The following is a 24,793-nucleotide window of genomic DNA, read 5'->3' on the forward strand; positions in this document are numbered from 1 at the left end:
TTCGCCAAACAGAAAGATATTTTGCGATAAGCATAGTTCCATCATGTCTTGCAGCATTTGATTATGGTTTTTGTATTGAATGTCTCTTTGTTGCAGGAAGTAATTGCATGCCTTTAACCCAATGTTGTTTTCTATATTCGTATATAAAGATACGACATCCATAGATATTAGCTGATAATTCTCCTGCCGTGGTGTGTTTTCCAATTGTCTCAGCAGGTCATTGGTGTCCTGGATATATGAGCTTAACTGTATTACGTGTGGTTTGAGAAAATAATCAATGTAGTTTGAGATTGGTTCCAACAAAGAGCCCTTTGCGGATAGGATTGGTCTTCCTGGTGGTTTGTTCCGATCTTTATGAACCTTTGGCAGGAAATATATTGTGGCTGTGACTGGGTGATTGGTTGTTAAATATTTTTGTTCTTCACTGTCAATTAAGTTGTTTAGTTTCCATTGTCTTAATTTTTCGTCCAATTTTGACTTGATTTCCTGTTTTGGGTTAGTGTTTAATCTCTCATAATATTTAGTGTCTTTCAATTGTCGATGTGCTTCAATGATATATGAGCTCTTTTCCCAAATCACTATATTTCCGCCCTTATCGGCCATCTTTATTTCTATCTGGTCATCATTGCATAGGTTTTCTAATGCTGTTCGTTCTTCCCGGGTCAGATTGTCTTTATAGTTGGATCCCTTGATTTTATATAGGTCCCGTATTACCGCTTCTTGAAAAGTGTCCACCTTATTTCCCGGTGGTAACTGAGGATAAAATTTCGATTTTGGTTTTAGTTTGCTGATGCCAGCTCCCTTTTGTGCGATTGCTTGGCTAACTGTTGTTTCCTCCTCATCGATTGCATCCAAGTTCAAGAGTGTAGCGAAGGCCTCCGCTTCTCTTACACATAAGTTTGAGGTGCCTTGATTTTCTATTTGGATTTTGGGTGTGGTCTTTTTGTTTTTATTTTCTTCAAAAAACTTGGCTAGTTTGATCTTTCTTGCATATAGATACAGATCTATCCTGGCTTGAGCGATGTTCATTTTTTTCTTTGGACAGAAATGTATGCCTCGTTTCAAAAGCTTAGTTTCCGTTTCAGTGATTGTTCTTTTTGAAAGATTTATGATTTGCAGAGGAAGAGGACGACGTTGGACCACAAACAGAAAAAGACAAGAAGGGGCAACAGAAACAAATCAACCAGCCGAGAAAGTAGGCACGGAAACACGGAGCATGCGCCAGAAGAGGGGGAAATAATGGATGAACTGCAAATCATAAATCTTTCAAAAAGAACAATCACTGAAACGGAAACTAAGCTTTTGAAACGAGGCATAAATTTCTGTCCAAAGAAAAAAATGAACATCGCTCAAGCCAGGATAGATCTGTATCTATATGCAAGAAAGATCAAACTAGCCAAGTTTTTTGAAGAAAATAAAAACAAAAAGACCACACCCAAAATCCAAATAGAAAATCAAGGCACCTCAAACTTATGTGTAAGAGAAGCGGAGGCCTTCGCTACACTCTTGAACTTGGATGTAATCGATGAGGAAGAAACAACAGTTAGCCAAGCAATCGCACAAAAGGGAGCTGGCATCAGCAAACTAAAACCAAAATCTAAATTTTATCCTCAGTTACCACCGGGAAATAAGGTGGACACTTTTCAAGAAGCGGTAATACGGGACCTATATAAAATCAAGGGATCCAACTATAAAGACAATCTGACCCGGGAAGAACGAACAGCATTAGAAAACCTATGCAATGATGACCAGATAGAAATAAAGATGGCCGATAAGGGCGGAAATATAGTAATTTGGGAAAAGAGCTCATATATCATTGAAGCACATCGACAATTGAAAGACACTAAATATTATGAGAGATTAAAAACTAACCCAACACAGGAAATCAAGTCAAAATTGGACGAAAAATTAAGACAATGGAAACTAAACAACTTAATTGACAGTGAAGAACAAAAATATTTAACAACCAATCACCCAGTCACAGCCACAATATATTTCCTGCCAAAGGTTCATAAAGATCGGAACAAACCACCAGGAAGACCAATCCTATCCGCAAAGGGCTCTTTGTTGGAACCAATCTCAAACTACATTGATTATTTCCTCAAACCACACGTAATACAGTTAAGCTCATATATCCAGGACACCAATGACCTGCTGAGACAATTGGAAAACACACCATGGCAGGAGAATTATCAGCTAATATCTATGGATGTCGTATCTTTATATACGAATATAGAAAACAACATTGGGTTAAAGGCATGCAATTACTTCCTGCAACAAAGAGACATTCAATACAAAAACCATAATCAAATGCTGCAAGACATGATGGAACTATGATTATCGCAAAATATCTTTGTTTGGCGAAGAGCTATATAGACAATGCAATGGAACCGCAATGGGTTTTTCATTCAGCCCAAACTATGCCTGTCTCACGATGGGATATTGGGAAAAGGAAATAGCATGGGCCTCTGAAAATGACCAATTCACAAGCAAAATCATGTGTTGGATAAGGTTCATAGATGACCTGCTGATAATTTGGGATGGTACCAAAGAAGAATTCCAGGACTACTACAAAATTATCAATGCCAGCATGACAGGATTAACATTTACCTACGAAATTAACAACACTGAGGTAACTTTCCTGGACACTCGCATCTATATTAAAGATAACCACATCCACACAACACTGCATAGGAAAGAGACGGCTACTAATGCGACACTGGAAGCAACCAGTTGCCACCAAGCCTCACTAATATCAAGCATCCCATATGGGGAGTTCCTTCGGATTAGAAGGATATGCAGTGAAGACTCTGAATGGCAGAAACACAGTGCCAAAACGAAACAAAGGTTCAAAAATCGCAAATACAACCAAGGCAACATTGAAAAATGTTGGAAAAGAGCAAATGAAAAAACAAGACAGGAGTGTCTGAAACAGCCCAATAAAAATGAACCTGAACCCATCAGACTCATTACGGATTATTCAGAGAACAGTAAAGAACTTTTGCAAATCATGAGAAAAAACTGGAAGATCCTGCATTTGGATGACACAGTAGGAAAGATAGTGGGCCCACATCCAGTTGTAACGTATAGAAGAGCACCAAATCTAAAGGACCAGCTGATCCATAGCCACTGCAAAACAAGCAAAAAGAAAGATTGGCTGAAAACGACTGGCTTCATAAAATGTCACAATTGCAAAATGTGTCAAATTGCAAAACAAACCAAGGAGATACCACTACCTAATAACAAGAAATGGCAAATAAGACAACTGATCTCTTGCACGACAGAATTTACAATCTACGGCATTGTATGTCCTTGTCCCCTGATGTATGTGGGCAGCACCAAAGGGGAACTGAAAAAACGAATAATGGAACATGTCAGAGCCACAACACATAAAGACAGAGCGAATGCGGTGGCTAAACACATGGAGCAAAAACACAATGGGGACTGGCTGAAATTGAAATTCTTCGGCATTGAAACAGTACCCAGGAATAAACGTGGAGGAGATAGTGAGAAAATCATGCGAAAAAAAGAATCACGTCACATCCTTAACTTCAGAACCACACGGCCTGAATCAATCGGAGGAGTTATATATTCATTCCAATAAAAGACTAAAATGAGCTTGTGAAGTTGAAAACTGCATTCGAAAACAAGATCACAAAGATGGAAAACAAGGGTCCTAGAAAGATGGACTTAAAAGTGACAAATCCCACTGGAGGGATGGAAAAAGGGACAACGGAAAACACTAAATAAAGAAAACAAATAAAACAAAAGTAAATTGATAAAAGTTCACCGTGTTACGAAATAAAATAAGGGTCACTGGGTTTTCCATGTAAATTTGAATGGTGTAACTCCACTTAAAGACTCTTTTTAATATAAAAACTACAAAAACCACAATGCTCAGAGTTTGAAAACAGGATGTGAGGTAACATCCAATGTCATTGGTTGCTTTAAATGTCATGAAAAAACTTGAGGAAAGTGATCGTGAGCAAGGTGCCAGGAGCACTGAAACGCGTTGATCGTTTGTTTGTTTTCATGCTGAAACAGAACTAAATAAATGGAATTGTGGAAAACCAGAGCGAGTGCGCCCATTACTTTCGTGATCACGGAGGAGTGAGAAAATACATATATATATATATATATATATATATATATATATATATATATATATATATATATATATATATATATATATATATATATTCATTATCCCCACACAGCTTGTATGTTAGTAAAGAATTGTAGTTTAAATGAAGACCAATGCCCAACCCGGCTTGTCAGTATGATTAGGAATAATTGTCTTTGCCTTGTGACTTCCAAAATAATTATTAAGATATGATGTGGATTTGTTAATGGCTGCCAACAAGTCACTATTTAGAATTAAGGCTCTTTGTTGCAACAAACTTTTATTCTGATTTTGTCACACAGGTATGTGCGGTTGTCATACAGCTGGAACCACAAATTGGCTTTAAATAACTCTTGGCAGCTTTTAACGGTTTTTATAGTTGCACACTTGATACAGGAGTCCTGACCTTATTAATTCTATCTCCTCTCCATGCAGGTATCGAGCACGAGTTGAGAAAATCGAATCTCCTTCCAAAGTCCACGTGTTATACATAGATTACGGCAATGTGAGTATTTCCTTGTGGTCACAGGTAAACCGTTAATTTCAGGGCTGTTTCTGGTAGCAGGGTACTTGGGGATCCCTCAATTCCCGCATGTGGTACTATTTTTATACTTTCGTTGCAGCCTCCTGCATTTCTCCTGGCTGGGAAAGCCGAGTAGAGTGTGTCAAGAGACTGACGAGTTTTACAGTTGACTAAACACGAGTTCATATTCATCTCCTGTCACTTGTCAATCACGCTTGGGTCATGAGTTTCCTTAATGAAAATGGGTTTGTGTGTAACCGGAAAGTGTTGTCTAATTGTCTTTTCTGTCCATCTTTTGTTTTTTTGTATGGAGCACGAGACAGGGAAACGTTGTTCTGTTTTCCCTCCGTTTGATCAAAGTAATTCTATCCTTTCGTAAACAAAATGCAGGACATTTTTGTTCATTGGTTTAGTGTATCCTTTTCTCAGTAATTTACGTTTCATGTAGTTCTTTGTTTTGCTCAACTAGATGCGGTCTTGGATTTGTGTATAAAACCCATGAACACACACATAATGTAGTAGAACAGTGCAATAGGTAAGGTCAAAAAGCCTGACTGGTATAGTCTTTTCTGTGTTAGGAGTGAGTGCCTGGGCAAGTTGATCTCTCTTGAGAAGGAGGCCACTTTAATAGACTGTACAGAGATCTGTGTAGGGGGTCCAGGGAAAAAGGTGAAGACCAGAATATCTGTGCCCTTTGGGCCCTCCCTGGAGGGGAAGACCTTTGGGCCTGGGGGGAGGGGGATATGATGGGGTGCGAATGTGCCGCAATGCTAAATATGTCATTGTTGTGGAAATTGTCATATTGAGGCCTTAATAGGAGTTGTTGCGACTGAGGAGACTACTGAGGCGGAAAACCATCATTGGATGTCTTCCCACCTCGTTTGGTCTCAAGCGGCTTTCCGATAAGACCTCGCCTGGCCACTGCTTCCAAACCACGGAGGACGATTTGTAGGACATGGGGCACCACATGGTGTTCAGACACTTATCCCCTTTGAAGCAGGAAAGAAGGCCTTGTTTCAGTCCACACAAGAGAGCCTCAAAGTCCATACTGTTCCTCAACTAACAATTTAGCAGCAGTGAGTCACTCCTGCTAGAAAGCAGGAAGCAGCGACCGGTCACAAGTTTCACTTCCTGTCTCGTGCCACCAGCTGATTAGAAGGATCTGACGTAGCTCCCCTTGGCCCACTCCCCACCTGCCCCAGAAGAAGGCTGCTCAGACCGACAACCAAAGATTGCTTCCGTCGTGGAGTGAAGGGTGAGGACTGGGTGTCTCGGGCGTCTTTTCATCCACTGGGTTCGCACATCGGACTTGCGAAACGTGCTTTCAGTAGTTTCACACCTGCAAGGATCTTCGATTGAGAGTGTCAAAAACTACAAATTATTCACCAAGACTCGTGGAAACCTTTATATATCACTGCCTCCGAGTTCCCCCAGTCCTTCCCCGTGCAGCTGCTCGATAGAGGGTATTCGCTCTCGATGTGAATCTACTTCCGTCGACCTCGTCCTACGCGCCTGAATAAAAGCTACAGGAAAGCAATCTTCCGGCACGCTCGAGACAACTCCCTGGCCATTTCTTGGACGTGCTGCCTATGATTGCCTCATAGCCAGTCATTTCCTCTTCAAGAAGAGACTGATGTTTACCCCTGCCACCCCTGGGCGGGCGCCATGACGGCACCCGACGCGCGCACAGTGAATTCCCATGTTCGACTGAGAGCGGAACATGCTTCTCTAAATGAAGCGAGGCTGGCGTCGTGTACTGTAGCTCATCCTTGGCCGTCGGTGAAAAATGCATCTTTTTCTTCAATTTGTCATCAAGCATTGTTTACATCTCAGTACCGCAGCGAATCGTCTCGTGTGTATTCTCGTTCTCGCAGTCAGAACTTGGGGGTTTGTTGCTCCTCGACGCTGCTGCTCCCTGTCTTAAAGTTGGGATGGATTAGTGAAAACTGGACCCGAATCCGGGCCTTTTTCATCTGAGAATGCGCCTAGATGTGGAGTTTGTGTAAATGTCTGTATGCGAGGATTATCATTCGAGTGTTGAAATGATACAACGTGAAAAAATACGGCCAAATGCCGTAGTGTGCTGCATAATTTGCTTTTTTTTTTGGTTAGCCTTGCCACATAGTTTGCGGCTCCATTGTCTGGTGGCTCTGTGGTGTAATGCTTGTGTGCGCTCACAGGCGTGTGTTCTCTTACTCCATTTTATTTTAACCTTAGGCTGAGACCCCTGAGGAGGATGTGCTACTACAACCTTCCTCAACACCGGCCATTTAAAATGATAGTTGGCGTTGTTGTGATGTGCAAGTGTATTGCTGATAGAAACCGTAACATTAGGGCTGATATGAATGACTTATCTGAAGGTTTATGTAATACTTTTTATTACGCTGGTCTTCACATTTGGGTGAAATAAAAGTTTGTGACTTTAAAGGCACACATTAGGTTTTGGCAGGGAGCCTGCCACCTTTAGCCTCTAGCTGTTGCATGAGGACAAGTCAAGCTGCATACAGCCCCTGCTCAAGCTCCTGGCCTACATCAGGTCCAATGGTAATCTACTTTGGGTCCCCGGAAGTCCAGGGGCTACCCTTCCTCCTCATCCTTCTTAAATATGATGGAACATTTCTAGTGCCAACCTCTCTTAAATGCTTGTTGAGTGTTTAGCATCGATAGAAACTCAGTGTTTGATTGCTAATTGTGTTACCTTTGGAAAGCTGCCTTATGTACTTTCGAGACCACCTATGGGTTCGGCAATGAAATGAAAGCCACAGCAGTCTGGAAGTAAGTTTAGGTGGACTCGCTTCTACCTGTAGAGTTGACTTGTGTAGTTGGTCTGGACGAGACCCCATTGGGTTGGGATCTGGCACAATTCAGTTCCCCTGCCATCCGGAATTGTTGAAGCACTCCCGAGTCACTGCACTCCTGAGTCACTGCTCACCCGGAAAAAAGTGCCTGCTGCGTATGTGCGTCAGAAGCTGGTGCCGGTGCTGTCATCAGACTTCTCAGCCTGGCCTGGCATCCCACCATAGGTACGTTACCCCCTAGTACGGGTCCGCCTTGGCATTTGTCTGGCCTTTGGGTAGGGGGGAACTCTCACTCTCTTTTATATGTTTTAGGCCTAGGGTCTCTAAGCTATTCTGTATTAGGAGCTACTTGTGTTCAGTGAAAATAATTCTAAGCTATTAATATTATAAGTATTGTACTATTGGCCACATCATAGAAGATTACATTAGTGGCCACCCCCATGCAAGATTGTCAGCAGTGATTACTTAAGTGCATCAGGCAGGGGTGCAATAAGTTGTGTAAAAAAGGCTTTGTCAAATTGTAATACCTACATGGGTAATACAAAACATCCATAGAGGCAATGCCCTGGCACCAAGGTAATAATATGAGTAATTCGTCTCCCCAACTTTACATGATTAATCCCTCAAATATTAGCTTACATTTTTTGGGGGAGTTGCAAATATTTCTCTAAATAATTGCTTTTGTATTCTGAAAATACAACTTATTTTGATCTCGAATACTCACTTTTAATGTTGGTATATATATTTTAAATCAGCCAAGCAAAAGATTGCAATTTAGTATTTAGGACTGCACATTGGAGAACTGCTTGCAGATAGCTACCAGAAGGTCACCAGCTACTCATTGGTGTAATCTGTCTTTTCCTCTCTTCAATTGCATGTGAATTTAAGCTCAATATGTGAAATACCTTCACGCGAGGAAAGGCCTATTGGGGCGCATTCCCATAGTGGGTATACCCTACACTCTCTGTGAGGAACGGATTTCTCCAGCCACTAGGCCTTTCATATGGCTGTCTACCCATGGTAGGTTTCTTGCTAATAACAGAGTGTCATTGTCCTGCAAGGAGTCTGTGCTGCAGTAAGACCTTGAACATTTGTGTTATAATCTGCTAATAATTCAGCAAAACAAAATAACACATACCTTTCGAACAATTGAAATGTGTAGAACAGCAAAGATGAAAAAATATAGGGTCTGCCAAGTATTAACTTTCAGCCGTTAACATTGAAAGGAAATGACATAAGTTTACATTGAGGGGGGATTACAACGACTGGGTTAATATGGCACTTTGTATTGTGGAACATTGAGTTCCCAAAAACATGTTGGACAGTACTTTTCCTAAAGCTGCAATTGTAGATTTCCTGTAACATCTTAATCTTCTATGCATGTTTTGGTTGCTGTATGGCTGTGGAGAGCTAGAAAGCGCCACTGTGCATGAGCTACTTCACTGACACAGCTAGGTTGACATTCATGTGCCTCCGTCACTGAGAAGTGAAAATAATCCCCATTGATTGTATTCTAGAGTTTGAGAGAGGCAGAAGGCCCCTACTTGCATCTCCATGCGACACGTCCTGTCTTCCTTCGATTCTCGTTTCTTTTAGATGGGGCCAGTGCTCATGCTCAATTCTGTGCACCGCAGAGCTCAAAGGCAGTGGAAGTCTCTATGGATTTATAAAGATTTTTTTCATTTTTATGAAAATCACATTCCTTTAACCTTGCTTGCTGAGCCATGCAGACAGTTCCAGGAGCATACTCCTTAGTAATCAATAGCGTGTTCTTTGCGTCCTGTGGGGAGGCAGGCGCACGAAGAGTGGAACCAAGTCTTCACAGGGGTTCGAGGGCTGCACCCCTTCATCGGAAAGCCCACATTTGCCCAGAGGTCACATTGACCCAACATGACGTCAAGCTGCCGTTATCTCATTAAATGTGCTAATCTCCTCCGTGGTTGAAAGTTATTTTCGAGCTTTATTTTCTTAATGTATGTACTAAATGTATTCTATTTGAGATGCACTGTTAATTAATCAAATGCTCCTCCTCCTCCCCGCAGGGCATAATTAGAGATGGTATGATCACAAATCGCTTGCTTAGGCGCATATTACAAAAGTATTTCTGAAAGATGGGTCCTAGGTGGCTTATTTCCCGTATGTGCAGAGGACCTTGGCTTAGAGTAAATTCTGTGGTGATACTTCCGTTTACAGTGCACGACTCTTCCTATTGGTTGCACAGCATAGACGGGCTCTTCTGCTACTAGTAAGCCTGTGTGCTCTGCTATCCATTAGAAGTTCCATGTAGGAGCATGAAGTCCCATTCTCTCCTAACACTTACACTCTGCCAGGCAGCGAGGAAGGGTGTTGTTAAAACCGATGAAGCACTTACCACCTTCATCCAAACTATTAGGAACTCCTAACTGCTTAGCCTCACGTGCACCATACAAAGCCTATTCCAATGCATATCATATACTTCCTCACTAATGCTAGTAGATCCTTCCAAATACTGTCTTTTGGTGACGTATGGAGACATTGGAAGCACAAACCACTTGAATGACGCCCCTTTTTCATCCTAAGTAAGCTCCAGTTTCTGCTATTTTGTATCTGCTGTTGGTGGCCCAGACTCCTCTTCGCTTTATGCTAACTTCAGCAGTTGGGACCGAACTCTACTACAGTAGTGCTCTCCTCCATTCGAGGCGCCTCGTATCATAGCAGAGAACTCTAATGCATTGATCTGTGTGCAACCTGCAGGTCACAGGTTTCAGCCCCAGAAGATCTGCGCTGCCTCTTAATATATTCAGGTCTATAAAACAATTACTACTGTGCTAAGTAAGGATGGCAATTGTTATCCGTGCCAAATGAAGCCTCACTTTGTGAGCAAAGTACTACTGTTATTAATAAATGTACAATAAGCTTCAGTTGACACAGAATAGAGCTATGAGGATACTGGAATAAGGAACAATGTCACCTTAGTGCTATGATACTTCCATCTACTTACATATGGTGACACGAAATCACTCGAGGGCCCTAGCTCACTGTAAATAAATCATCACAGTTCGATAACCTTTGTTGGAGCTAAATCTTCCCAGTGCTCTGTTCGTCACTGCAAATCACCCCAGGGTTCTGTCCATCACTGGCTACTTTCTCCCTAGTTCTTGACGGTACCTCATCGCTTGCAAGGACCACATTCCAGTATTGAAGGAGGAAACTCTATGTACACAAACATCCTCCTCTTCTATTTAAAGCAAACTGGAAGTGTACAAACCAGTCGATGCCTGCATTTTGCAGGTAGCCAAAACGTTATGGATGAGCATGCGTGGTTAATTGTAATAATCTGTGGTTGGTTTGAGCGCAATCTATTCCATCATTCTGTAGCTCATGTTGACATTACCTAAGGGTTCTAACCAAATGAAAATCGGCCTTTGTCCCAACCCAGGAAGTAGCAATGCATACCGACTTGCTGTTTCTCGTTCTTTCTTCTCTTTTCCATCGAAATACAATCAACATTAACTTTGGCACAGTGAACAAAATCAGATCGGATGCCAACCAGAGTAATGCTTGCGGTAATGATTCATTCAAGCTTCCCTTCCATCACATGTTGAGCGCTACACTGTGAGAGTCTACACATTAAATGAAGATATGCTTAGGCGTGGGTTCTGTAGCTCACTCTCAGACTCAAAGTGCACTTCACTGATGAAGCTCATGAAGGTGCAAAATCAGTCTGAGGTTACTTGTGTTCTCATTCAGAAGGGCCGCTGCATAACAGATGTATGTGGATGGCAATATTTTGGGGTGTGTACAATGTGTGATCAACAAACCGCAAAGGACGCGCTCCTTTCACAAGAAACAAGGGAGTGTCTTCACTCACTCATCGTGTACAGGTTACGATTTTTTCGTCAATTTCATTAATTCATGAGTCTTTGGATTTGTGAAATCATAAATTCTTTTATTTGTTCATTTCTTATCCTCCTGTTCGAGGTATTAGAGTTCATTCTAGTCGTGAATATTATGTTGCTTATAATATGCCCAATGCATTTCGGGTTAAAGGTATAACCCTTCATCAGGGGCCTGTGAAAAATGAAAAACATACAGGACCTTAGCATTCAGAAAAACTCCAAGTACATACATATTGCAAAAGTATTAACTAAGAAACAATAGTGTCGCTACAGGGCAATGGACCTGTATCACGGCAGTTGCCATAAACACAAAAACATTTTCAAAGCATTTCGGTGGGTGTGCACACTCTTTACCGGGTTAAACATGAGATTGAGGCCAGCCAAATGTGAGTGTGAGATTGCTCGAGAGAGCCGAAAATGGCGTGATACTTAGTCGTACCGTCTAGTATATCCAGAATGGGTACTAGCGATGAAATATAACCAAACCGGTGAATTGCTAGAAAATTAATTAAGGAAGGCATAGTGCGGTTACCCAAAAGCTACGGAAAAGTAGCAAACAATGGCAGCATCTAATGTGTACGGCTAATGGAAAACGAAAAATAAGGACGACGGGGTGTAGAACTTACTGCAAGCAACGCGTTGTGCTCGTTCCTTTCCGGGTACGGGATCGGATGGGTAAATGCGAAACCAATCGCAAGGCTTCTTGTATTGTGAAATGGGTCACTTGGTATAACTTGGTGCCCGTAGGTTATCGAGCAAAAACTACGTTATAGCGAAAAAATACCGCGCTGTTGAGGAACAAAGGGGGTAATGATGGAAAAGCTTAACCTGACGAACTGAATGGTTAAAACAACAATCGGTCAGATTTCGATCTATCTACGCGGGCCTGGTAGCCATAGCAACTAAAGAACGACTTCGCTATTGGATGAGGTTCCGATCACAGGATCGCAAATATCAAAAGGAATAATAAAGTTTTCGGAATATTGCAGATTGAGACATGGGGTTTCTTGAATGATAAAAAATCAAAATGCTAGCCGGGCTGAAGACGGCTGTAATGCCAGAAACCGGTCCTCGGAAACTTGTTTCCGGTCCAGCGAAGGCATGGCTTGGCAGTTTGGGCTGGACTGTTCCCATGAGGCACAGGGTCAGACTGATTTGCATATAGCCATGTCTGAACTGGGGTGGCAGAGTGGGCTAAAGAACGGTGATGGATCAAACCCAGATCTTTTGACTGGGTGTGAGTGTTTGATTGGTTCAGATGCTCCATCCATCACCACCCCCTTTTGTACCAAAATAATGCGGTGAACACAAGATTGGCATAGGCAATGCTGCACTTAAATTATATACAGTAATTGAACGGATTGTACATCAAAGGTATGAGAAAGTGAAATGTGGAATGAGTGAGGCGCATATACATAAATACAAAAGATCATAATGAGGTGCATAAGAATGAAATACACTTTCGGATCTAGAATGCTGGCTGAGTTCATGGTGGTCCATGTAGTGTGTGCATCAAACGGGGGAGAAGGAGGGCCTATGTCCCTTAGCTGTGCTGCGGTCAAAATAGTTCATAGAAAGCATGCAAATTCAATTCTGTCATTCAACCCTATTGGCTGAAGGGAATTCAGTTTTTTAATCCCAAAAAATTCAGCCTGTAAGCGTTGTTTAACTGGATCCATATTGCAGCGTTGTGGGAGTATCTCAAGTATGGTAAATCTTAGTTGAGAGATTTGATGGTTGGCTTCCAGCCACTGCATGGCTATGGTAGATTTGTTGTTCTTGGTGCGTATATTACTTTTATGTTCAGTCATTCTTACTTTAATTTTTCGTTCAGTTTGACCGACATATGTCTTGCCACACGGGCATTTGATAGCATAGATGACGTTTTTGGAGTCGCATGATCCGGTGTATTGCAAATCAATCTTGTGGCCTTTAGTGGGGATGCATGAATGTTTTACCAGTTATAGCATTATTGCAATGAATGCAATTATGGCATTTCGTCATCCCTTTGTGCTGAGGTTTTGATTCTTTTTTTGCAGAGAGGATCTCCTTCATGTTTTTGGATCTTTTAAAAGCAAAGGTCACGTGTTCACTGTATAAGTTCTGTAGATCAGGTTCTGCTTTTATTAGGGACCAATGACGGTTGATTGCTTTTTTGATCCTTTGTGATTCACTTGAAAATTTCAACACACACACTGTTTTTTGTTCTGTGTTTTGTTTGGAAGACATCAATAATCTTTCTCTCTGTAGTTTAGCTACTTTTTTTTTAAGGATTCCTCTAGGATCTCTTTGGGGTAACCTCTTGCTAGGTATTGTTCTTGTTGCTCCATTAGTGATTCATTGAGAGTATTTTCATCAGAGGTGATTCTTTTTAGACGGATGAATTGAGAAGTGGGTAAATGTTTTGTCAGGGTGTGCACGGAGATAACATTGATTCCCATATTTTGGGGTGTGCCAGTGACTGATTTGCATGTGGTTGGGCCTTTCTGTAACTGCACAGTGTACTGCTGGCCAGGATATTGTCCGTCTGTGCAGGTAAAATTTTGCCTTGCGCATCTAATTTTGGAGCATAGATTCAGTTGGGTATTAGCATCAGAAATTGCACTAGTTCAGAAAAAGTCACTTGGCTTTCATAAGAGATGAATGCAAGGTTTTCTCCTTTCACTCTTTCGTTGTCCAGAGCCCAAATTTGTGTCAAGTGACCCCATTCTGGCATATTACTGTGGGTAGTTTGACTGGTCTGATCACATAATAAAGTAAAAGTCAACACAGCGATGCTAAAAAGTAAGAGCCCTGGTCACTCAAACGTTGGTTACAAATAAAATGTGATTTCACATCTGTGTACGGTCTTATAAAATCATACTTTAGATAGAAGGGATTTTTTTGTTGTTTCCTGATATTTTTACTCTCTTAATTAGTTCCACTGATTATGGAAAATGTATTTCTGCTTTTGAAATCTGTTTATTCTTGGTCATATTTTGGATAAAACATTCATCTTAGCTTTGTCGTGCCTCACCTCCCACTTCTTGCTGCACAGTATGAAGGTAATTCACAGACCTTTCAACTAAGTATATTTCCCGCTTCAGTGCAGGATCTAAACTTAAATCTGCCCAACAATAGTAAAAGGAACCTCCTATCAGTGGTTCTTAACCTGAGTCCGTGGAACCTTGGGAGTCCACGACGCCTCCTCAGCGGGGCTCACACTTTTTTGAAAAAATAAATATTTGATTAATATAATCTATATACATGTAAAGCAAAATTGTACATTTTAAAACTCTCTGTAAATGAAGATATATGTATTGGTTTCTTTCTTTAGATGATGAGCGTAAGTTGGTATTCTTATCTTTGTTCAGAGCAGGTACAGTAAATAGAATATAGAATAGATGATTTGTATCCAGATGAATCCACTGGTATGAGCCTACAAAAACAGCATGTATTAGGAGTAAAATGAGTGTTATATGCTAGATTCTAGCATATTTCATAGTCTTGTAGAAATAAAACTACATTTTGAAAAGCTTCCACCTTCACATTAAAATTAAAAAAAATGCATATTGTTTTTGTTTGTGAATGAAATAAAATATTTCAGAATGTGCCTGTTTGTTTCATGCTTAATTCTTTTATGTACTGTTGTGTGTTATGTGGTTCAAATTGTATAAAGCATTTGGGGGATTTAGGTGACTTTCCCCCCGCAATCAATAGTGATCCAGTGGTAGCAGTACTTAATTTGAGCCCCTGATTTCCAGTTCCTGGTACAGCACTTAATTATCAGTACCGGAGCTCTTGACAGTCTGTCATAAGGTGGCGCTGTCTAGCTAATTTAGAGATGACCACAACAGCAGTTAATGATTAACTCAATGTACATTAAAAGAGTATATTGCCTGCCACCCAAGCCGTTATAGCTTTCGGGGCCAGAAATAGTCCTAACTGTCCCACTTGTAGGAGTGTGAATATCTGAAAGAGACACGTTAGTATTAGATTTCTTACCTTAGAATATCCCCAGGCGTCAGACTGGATCCGGAAATTTTTGCGTAGCAGTACCCTTGCGCGTCGGTAGGCGTTGTCTGCGGCTCCGCGTCCGTCGTGGGCGCCGTGATGACGTCGTCTGAGTACTTAGACGCCGCCTCCGTGTGCTGACGTCAGTTCCTCTTTTTTCCGCGCCAGCAAGCGCAGATCTGGAAAAAGCACCAACCCTGGTCAATTTTTGACGAACTTTTTGATCGATTTTTGATCATTTCTCGAAGTCTTTCGACTCCGATCGGTGCCGTAGGGATGCCCGGCTTTAAGCACTGCGAGGATTGCGACCGCCTGATGTCGGTCACGGATCCTCACCACCTGTGTTTAACTTGTCTAGGTGTCGATCACGACGACAAGGCCTGCTCCGACTGCCGGGCCCTCTCTTCGAAAGCCAAGCGGGAGCGGTCCCGCAGGCGACTCGAACTCCGGCAGTCGGTCCCGCGCCGCGAGAGGTCTCGGTCCCATGGGAGGTCGAGGGACAGGTCGTGGGCTCGGAGCCACCACAGCTCCGAGAGTAGGCCGCACTCCTCCGGGTCGAAGTCGTCGTCAGGTAAGAAGCACAAGAAGTCCAAGAGGCGTCATCACTCTGCGGACCCCCCCTGACGCTCGCGCGATGCGGCCGGGGGTTCGGGTGACACCACCCACGCAGCTCCAACGGAGTCGCGGGCGCCGCGTGCAGCTCTACGCCCTCCGGTCCCTGGGCTGAACGCGACGCCGGAGGAGATCGAGCGCTTCCTCATGGCCTTGAGGAAACTCTCTCCTCAGACGGGCTCCGCGGCGCCTTCGGGCCCAGCGGACCCGTCTGGGGGCCCTAGCAGATCGGGGGGTTCGGCCCCAATGCCGTCGGGTGCTTCGGCCCCGACGCCGCCGACGCCTTCGGGCCCGGCGCCGCAGGTTCCCGCTATCCTGGCGCCCTCGGGCCCGGCGCCGAGGGGTCCAGTTGTCCCGGTGCCGCCGGCGCCTTCGGGCCCGGCGCTGCGGGACGCCGCTGGACCTCCTTCGGGATCTGGATCGTTGCCGGTGGACCTTACGACCTCCCCGGCGTCTGACCATCAGGTGTCGCCTCCGGTGCCGTCCTCGAGCGGCGCCGTCCCCGATGCCCCCTTCATTCCTGTTCCGACGGGACGGCCCCGATGGGCGCCGCTCCAGACGTTGTTTGGGGAGTTTCACTTCTATGAGCAGGCCCCATTAGTTGAGAACCCTGAGTTTCAGGAGATGGGTGATGAAGGGGATTGGGAGGGGTCTGAGGACCCTCTGACCCGAGAGTGTCAGTCTCATGAGGACTGGGCAGGAGACCTTGGGGAGGCCAGTGGCCTGGACTCCTCTCCAGACACTGGTTTTGTCTCCCCTCCTACCGTGGCTTCGGCGGAGGGGGCAACCTACAGTGTGGTGTTGATGAAGGCTGCCATGGCCTTGGGCCTTGAGCTCCCCGTCGCGGCCGTGAGGACTAATCTCCTCACTGAGGTCTTTAAACCGCAGTCAAGCTCGGCCGAGCCTCTGCTGCCCTTTAATGAGGCCTTGACCGACGTTCTTCTGGGCACTTGGTCCAAGCCCGCTACGGGTTCGCCCGTAGATAGGAACGTGGCCAGACGCCACCGCCCAGCACCGGGCGACCCATGTTTCCTGTCCACCCACCCTACCCCCGAGAGCCTGGTCATCCAGGCCTCCAATTCCCAGACCGCATTCCCGTCGGCACTGCCGGACAGGGAATCCAAGAGGTACGAGCAGTACGGCAAAAAGATCTTCTCGTCCCTTAGTCTGGGACTGCGGTCTTCCAACACCGCATGCCTCTTGGGCCGCTACACCTACTCTCTGTGGGATACGGTCGCGGAAGTGCTGCCAGAGTGTCCGTTGGAGGTACGGGCTAAACTCGTCCAAGCCCTTGTGGAGGGCCGGGATGCAGCCAAATATTCCATACGGTGTGGGCTGGATACCACCGACTCACTGGGTAGAGCGATGGCAACGACGGTGGCGGTCAGACGCCACGCCTGGTTGAGGTCCGCCAACTTTTCGGCCGATGTCCAGAACACCATGATGGACAAGCCGTTCGATGGCCGTCGCCTCTTTGGCGACAAGGCAGACCATGCGCTCGAGCGCTTTAAGGACTCCAGGGCTACGGCCAAGTCCTTGGGCCTCTCGGCCCCGCGCCAGCAATCGGCTGCCTTTCATTCCTTTCGTGGCCACGGAAGGGGTGTACCCACACGTGCTGCCAGCCACGCTCCGCAGGGTAATACCCAACGCGGTGGCGGCCATGGGAACCGCCATCCCGGCGGTCGGGGACAACGGCGAGGTCAGTCCACACCTTCCCCCGCAGAATCCGCCTCAAAACCCTCCTAGTCCGTGCTTTCAGGCCCATGTGACGCCAGTGGGGGGCAGGGTTCGCCATCACCACCTCCACTGGCGCACCGTCACTTCGGACAGGTGGGTGCTGCAGATCGTCCGAAGGGGCTACTCGCTCCCCTTCGAGGCGACTCCTCCAGCCATGCCACCGCAGAACCACCATGTATCGGGGGATCATTTGCGACTTCTGCAGGAGGAAGTTATGGCCCTCTTGGCCAAGGGGGCCATCGAGCGTGTTCCTGGGCCAGAAGTAGGGTGTGGTTGCTACTCCCACTACTTCCTGGTACCCAAGAAGGGCAAAGGGGGCCTACGCCCTATCTTGGACCTACGGAACGTCAACGGCTACCTCCGGAAGGAGAAGTTCAAGATGCTGACACTGGCTCAGGTCCTAGCTGCCCTGGACCCAGGAGACTGGATGGTAGCGTTGGACTTGCAGGACGCTTATTTCCACATCCCCGTCCTGCCGACCCACCGGCGCTACCTGCGGTTCACGGTTGGCCACGAGCACTTTCAGTATACCGTGCTCCCCTTCGGCCTTACCAGCGCCCCACGGGTGTTCACAAAGGTGATGGCGGTGGTCGCAGCTCACCTGCGCAGGTTAGGGGTTTCAGTCTTCCCCTACCTCGACGACTGGTTGTTGAAGGCGGGCTCGCCCCAGACAGTCGTCAGCCACCTCCAAACTACGGCAGACCTCCTGCACCGACTGGGGTTTTCCATCAATGTGCCGAAGTCACACCTGTGCCCCTCTCAGAAGCTCCTTTTCATCGGAGCGGTTCTCGGCGCGGTTTCGGGTTTATCCACCCGAACAGCGGGTACGGGATATTCAGGCTCTGATTCCCATCTTTCAGCCGTTATCTCGGGTCTCGGTCAGGTTGACGCTGCGGCTTCTGGGGCTGATGGCCTCCTGCATCCTGCTGGTGCATCACGCCAGGTGGCGGATGCGGGCTCTGCAGTGGGACCTGAAGTTTCAGTGGGCCCAGCATCAGGGCAACCTATCCGACCACGTCCTGATCTCGGAGGGCACTGCGAGACAGCTGCAGTGGTGGCTCACGGACCGCGATTGGGTCAGCGGCAGATCCCTCTCCCTTCCCCAACCGGAGCACGTAGTTGTGAGGATGCGTCCCTTCAGGGCTGGGGAGGCCACATGGGAGAGGCGGAGGCCCGGCTCCACATCAACCTGTTGGAGTTACGGGCGATTCGTCTAGCACTGAAAGCATTCCTCCCCTCTGTCCGGGGGAGTGTAGTGCAGGTGTTCACGGACAACACCACCGCCATGTGGTACTGCAACAAACAGGGCGGGGTGGGGTCGTGGACCCTTTGCCAGGAGGCTCTGCGCCTATGGCAATGGCTGGAACTGCTCTGGGCACTATCAAGGGCTACCTTTCTGCCCTTTCAGCCTTTCTAAGGCTGCCTGATCAAAATTCTTTGTTCAAGTCCCCTATTGTAAATAGATTTCTAAAGGGCATCACTCACACATTCCCTCCTGTTCCGTTTGTGATGCCTCAGTGGGACTTGAACCTGGTTCTTACGTTTCTGATGTGCGCTCCCTTTGAGCCACTCCACAACTGTCCTCTTCGCCTTCTTACTCTGAAGACTGCTTTCCTGGTTGCCATCACCTCTGCCAGGAGAGTGAGTGAGCTTCAGGCCCTTTCTTGTACTCCACCTTTCCTTTCTGTCCATCCGGACAAAGTGGTGTTGCGTACCAAACCGTCTTTCCTGCCCAAGGTTGTCACGGCCTTCCACATCGGGCAGTCTGTCACCTTGCCAACCTTCTTCCCGCCACCGCATCCCTCTAAAGAGGAAGAGCGGCTCCACCGTCTGGACCCAAAACGTGCGCTCTCATTTTACTTGGACCGCACACACCAGTTCCGGGTGGATGACCAACTCTTTGTTGGTTACGTGGGCGGTAAGAAGGGGAAAGCGGTGCACAAGAGGACCATCTCCCGGTGGATCATCTTGTGTATCCAGGCATGCTACTCCTTGGCTAGAAAGGAGCCCCCTGCTGGATTACGGGCTCATTCCACCCGAGCCACGGCGACTACCACTGCTCTGGGCCGGGGTGTGCCCTTACAGGATATCTGTCAGGCAGCTACGTGGGCATCGCTGCACACGTTTGCAAGACACTACTGCCTGGACAGTCAAGTCCGGAGGGATGGCTTCTTTGGCCGTTCCGTCCTCCAGGACTTTCTGGTGTGATTATTGGTTCGCAGACCCACCACCGGGGTTGGTATTGCTGGGGTATCTATTCTAAGGTAACGCACAAGTTACTACTTGTGTAACGATATATCTGTAAGAGACATTAGTTAGTATTAGATTCCTTACCGACCCACCCATCCTCCCCGTTCTGCGAACCGATATCTAGGGTTAGGGTTACCCCCCTTCAGGGCCCTAGTTTCAATGGCACCAGTGTTGGTTTTTAACATGGCTCTGCGTTTCTGGCGCGGAAAAGCTGTGTCTAAGAACTGACGTCAGCACGCGGAGGCGGCGTCTAAGTACTCCGACGTCATCACGGCGCCGACGACGGACGCGGAGCCGCAGACGACGCCTACCGACGCGCAAGGGTACTGCTACGCAAAAATTTCCAGATCCAGTCTGACGCCTGGGGATATTCTAAGGTAAGGAATCTAATACTAACTAATGTCTCTTACAGATATATCGTTACACAAGTAGTAACTTGTGGGTTAGTGCTTGTGTTGTTGCGATCATTGGCGTTGTTGGCTGGGGCTGTGTGTGGTCCAAGGTGCAGTGGCCTACTGATGAGGGTCGTAGCACTTATCTTTTTTTTTTTTTAAATTAAGCACTGAGTGGGGTTTCCAAATTCAGAGGGTCAAGCTGTTTTTCCTCATGTTGTTCGATCTGCAATACACAATAGAGGTCCAGTTTAAGCAAGTAGAATGTCTGTACAGTGACAGGTTCCTGGTTGGTTAACCCCATAGTGGGCTGCTGTCTCTACTTCCACAAATTGAGCTAGACCTTCCCATCATCACTTTGAAGAGTCTTGCCAATTCCATCCGTGATGACTTTGCTACTTTGTAGAATTCGAGCTGTGTCTGTCCTTTGGCTTGACTAAAGCCTGCAGTACTGTTGATATGTCTGCTGCTGTCTCCCGCCCGTGGCCATGAAGCACTACTCCCCAAGGGACCATAAACAAGCCAAGGAGAGCGAAGCAGCTTGAAGCCTTCCAGTGACTCCTCAACAGCGATTGTGGACAAGTGCAGTAACAATGATGAGAAGTGCACTTGAGTGGCCTCCTTTGGTTAATGTTTATTCCCATTTGCACTATTTCCGTCAACTACTCCTACAGAGCTTGGCATGATCACAGCCCCCCCCCCCTTACCAGCCTTTCGGCCTGGGCCACAGAAGTGTGAGCACATCACAGTATTCCCCCCTCCCTCCACCACCTGCCTTTCTCTTCACAGGTCCAGAAGCTAGTAGGCTCCTGAGCCCCCCTATGCGCAGCCCGTGGACCGGATCACGATGCCAGTTTTTAACTTTTATACACTTGTGGCTCTATATTACAAATACCCGTTGGGGAGTTGCTAAGCCGAATGCCACTGTGTGGGCCCTTACGGCGGCCCACGAATACTTGCCTTAAAAGTCGAGCATCTGCAGATAAAGAGCTGCAACTATCCTAGGATTATAGGCACCAGCCCCAACAAGGAGACAGCCCAAACTCCCTGTGCCAAATTCCGTGTTGCATATTCTGAAAAACGACCATAACCTAAGAACATGTTTAATCTGCTGAGTGGCTAGTGAAGAAGCCTTTTCGTAGGCACTTCAAAGTTTTTGCTATTCAGCAGTTCGCACCTTTTTTAACTTGGTTGCTTTAAAGCAATTCCACTGGTTGAATATTAACAAGCATTGTGTGTGCCATAATGAGTGTGGTGCACTGTTTCTGGTGCAACTATTCACCCGGCTGCCATGAGCTAGGCCTTCAGCAAAGTTTACGTTCGACCAAGGTGTGTCGAGTACATGTTGAGCCCCAGTCACAAACCGAGGGCCAGCATGCTGGCCAGTATGGACATCGTGCACTCACCCCTTTGTATTATGAAGTGGCCCTTACGATTAAAGTATCTGGGGAAAGGCCTGAGAGTACCCTAGGTATTTATTCAGTGGCCTGTCTTGAGGAGACTGTGCTGGGGCAAGAACTATGGGCTCTTGTGTTGGTATGCAGACTGTTACTTCTTTGAACTATGACCCTTTCCTTGCTGATAAACTCATCTTGATTATCCTTCTAAATCGGAATTCCTCCTCTTCCCAAGTATTCAGGTCCTGATTTGTTACAGGCATTTCAAGATACTCTACCTCTGGAGCTCAGGCAAAATTGAAAAAGCACAATCAAAAAGATGCAAGGGGAAGTAGGCACAGTGACTCGCTTCAAGACCTTCTTGAGATTGAAGAATCCACCGCACATTACCTTATTGTGAAAAATTGGAGGCCAACGCTTCTTTTGGTCCATCATCGCTGGTCACAGTGATGCGCCACAACTAAAAAGCTAAGCTGGTGGGGGAGAAAATGACTAGAGATTTGGATCTGAGCAGCAGTTTACTGAAAAAAAACGTGCTTTTGGGTGAAAGAACTTAAGATTCACACCACGACCAGAAATGGATACACAATAATAATCATTGATGGTAAAAGAATATGCCCAGATCATTTGATCACACTTTGAAAACTATTTAAATTTACGAAACGTGTTAACCTACGAACATGTTTAATCTGCTGAGTGGCTAGTGAAGAGGCCTTTTTGGAGGCACTTGGCTTTTACACCTAGCCCATCGTACTCTATCTAGGACATTAGTCACCTTCAGCCAGTCCTGTTTTTTTGGCAATAGTTCGCTAAAAAGAATTGGAAGCGCCAGCATCTTCTGCTAGTGGCTAAAAAGGGTAGCCTGCCCGAATTTGTGCCTCAAGAAGGGAGAGTGTAGAGAGACACATGCAAGCTCTGTATCGAGTCTGAGTCTCTACTTATTTGGTCACTCTAGGAGTCTCTTTAAGGGTGCATGTGAAGAATACATGGTTCACACGTTTTTGAAAGAAAGTTCTGTAAGTCATTTAAGATAGCTACTGCTTTTAGTTGTACATAGGAATTTGCGCGCTATTAAGAAAGGGAAAGAATAGCACAATTTGCTAATTCCTCAAATGTATCCGTTCTCATCAAACGCTTTCAACGTGAAGTGTCAGCTGAAATAAAAGAAGAGTTGGTCTGTGGGGAGAAGTTTCCAGCCAGGTGCTGAGTGTGCCAAGTGCGCCTCTTGTGGTCTTGTATTTGTTGTTTGTAGATACAGCTGTGCCTGGGCATATTCTTGGAAGGGCAGCAGCTGCAAGAGATGATCTCCTGTGCATTTCTTCCTCTGAAGCATATTTAACCTTTCCTTGTGATCCGTGTTTGTGAGACCTTTACAAAAGCTTCTTGGTCTTTTTCCCTGCAGAGAGAGAGTCTTTCCTCGACACGGCTGGGCACTCTATCTCCAACCTTCAGCACGCGGGCCCTGCCGGCACAGGCCATTGAGTACTCATTCGCTTTCATCCAGATCCCACAAGATGTAAGTATGCCAGTGATGGTGGTATGAGCAATGAACTGATTCCACGCATATCATGGTGCACGAGGTCGTCTCTTTGAAGCCTGTGCAATATCATTCTCACCCAAGCACGTTAAGCGAAATTGTGTGAATTCAGATTCTCCGTTCCTGAGTAAGAGATGTTCCACAAAGGTGTATATTTAGCCTGCAAGAGGCCTTCATCGACTACGAATCCATAGTTTAATAATTTGTTCACATTTGTTTGAGTTTTGTTGAGTTGAGTCAAGTCAGCCAAAGTTTCATCTTGACCCAGGATGGAGATTAAACTGGAGCATGTTTGCATACACGTGTGGTTAATGGGATTGGGGGGATTTTGAGGGAAGGATAGTTGTCTGAGAATGGGTGATGCTGGTGGTGCAGTGGATATGGATAGTGCTGGAGTTGGTATGAGTAAAGATATTATCAGAAGTGGGACAAAGATATTGCCTGGATGGTAGAAGCTCGCAATGGGTGCCACCTGCTAGCTTTGGTTAGAGGTAGAGGCTAGAAACATGCAGGTAGGGCTGTGGCTGAGTGAGCATGGACTTCCCAAAGGGGTGCTTTCATATAAATCTCAGGAGAGGGCAGAAGTGGGCTGGGCTGGTATGTGTGTCAAACTTTCATGTGAATGCTAGAGGTGAACCTACATAGTGGGGCTAGACTATTCTAGGATAATGAATTATCTTTGAATGTATACACTAATGCTGTGAGCAGTCACTAACTAAACTGTCCCTGTCCATTTTTTGTATATCTAGCTTTAAACATTTTGCCCTGGGGCACCTCAAAGTTATTTGTTACACTTGCAATTAACTGTACAGTGGGTTAGTGATGGTGAATACACAAGTGAGCTAGGTACAAGAAGGCTAGAATTTGCGGATTGCACGAGACTGAATCCTCTAGGAAGGGAATGCCCATGAATGTCTGTGATATCAAGTAGCAGTGTTTGAATCATTGGGGTGGGGGGTCTGGGAAGGGAGGAGCAGAACCGTGGAGGTGGAACAGTTTCCAGGGTTGAGGTGCTGCCATCAATGTCACATCACTGAAGTCACATGAATTATGAAAAATCCAAGTGACCCTAAGAAAAAGTGTAGCAAATGAGTCGCTTCCAGTCCGCAGACGAGTGGCAAGTGTGTGGTAGTTAGCCAGTGGTACATTTTAGTGCACATATGTTACTAAAGCATGGTGTGGTAGGGCACAGTCGTTTACAGACAGCACGTTTTTCAATAAATGGCCACTAACTTTGCAGTTTTACTAATAAAACTATATACCACACAAACAATGGTGTGGAAATTGTTTTTCATGAATATTAATTGTTTGCGCATCACCAATTCATTTGATCATAATATCTTTGTTTCAATCATACTTCAGAATTACCCAAACATGTACTTTATTTGTTCTTTCCCAGCTGCTGACATATTTTGAATAATTTGTACATTTTAATTACAGGCATTTAGATTCTGTGTCTGAAAAAATGTACATCCTACAGCCTTTCCTTCCACACTCTTAATACCCAGGCAAGATTGTCACATAGTTCACTTTACAAAATCTTCTCACATTGC

General features: G+C 45.6%; 1 protein-coding gene across 2 annotated transcripts in view; it reads left to right on the forward strand.

Moving 5' to 3' along the window:
• The window catches only part of SND1 (staphylococcal nuclease and tudor domain containing 1), a 2,092,018-nt gene that overhangs the window by 1,951,919 nt on the left and 115,306 nt on the right, over positions 1 to 24,793 (forward strand). For both annotated transcript variants that reach the window (XM_078677758.1, XM_078677762.1), the window contains exons 20-21: positions 4,559 to 4,628; positions 23,106 to 23,219. In XM_078677758.1, the coding sequence (XP_078533884.1) occupies positions 4,559 to 4,628; positions 23,106 to 23,219 (184 nt within the window). The remainder of the gene's footprint in view (positions 1 to 4,558; positions 4,629 to 23,105; positions 23,220 to 24,793) is intronic.

This window comes from Lissotriton helveticus, chromosome 1_1, assembly GCF_964261635.1.
Source record: "Lissotriton helveticus chromosome 1_1, aLisHel1.1, whole genome shotgun sequence".
Lineage (NCBI taxonomy): Eukaryota > Metazoa > Chordata > Amphibia > Caudata > Salamandridae > Lissotriton > Lissotriton helveticus.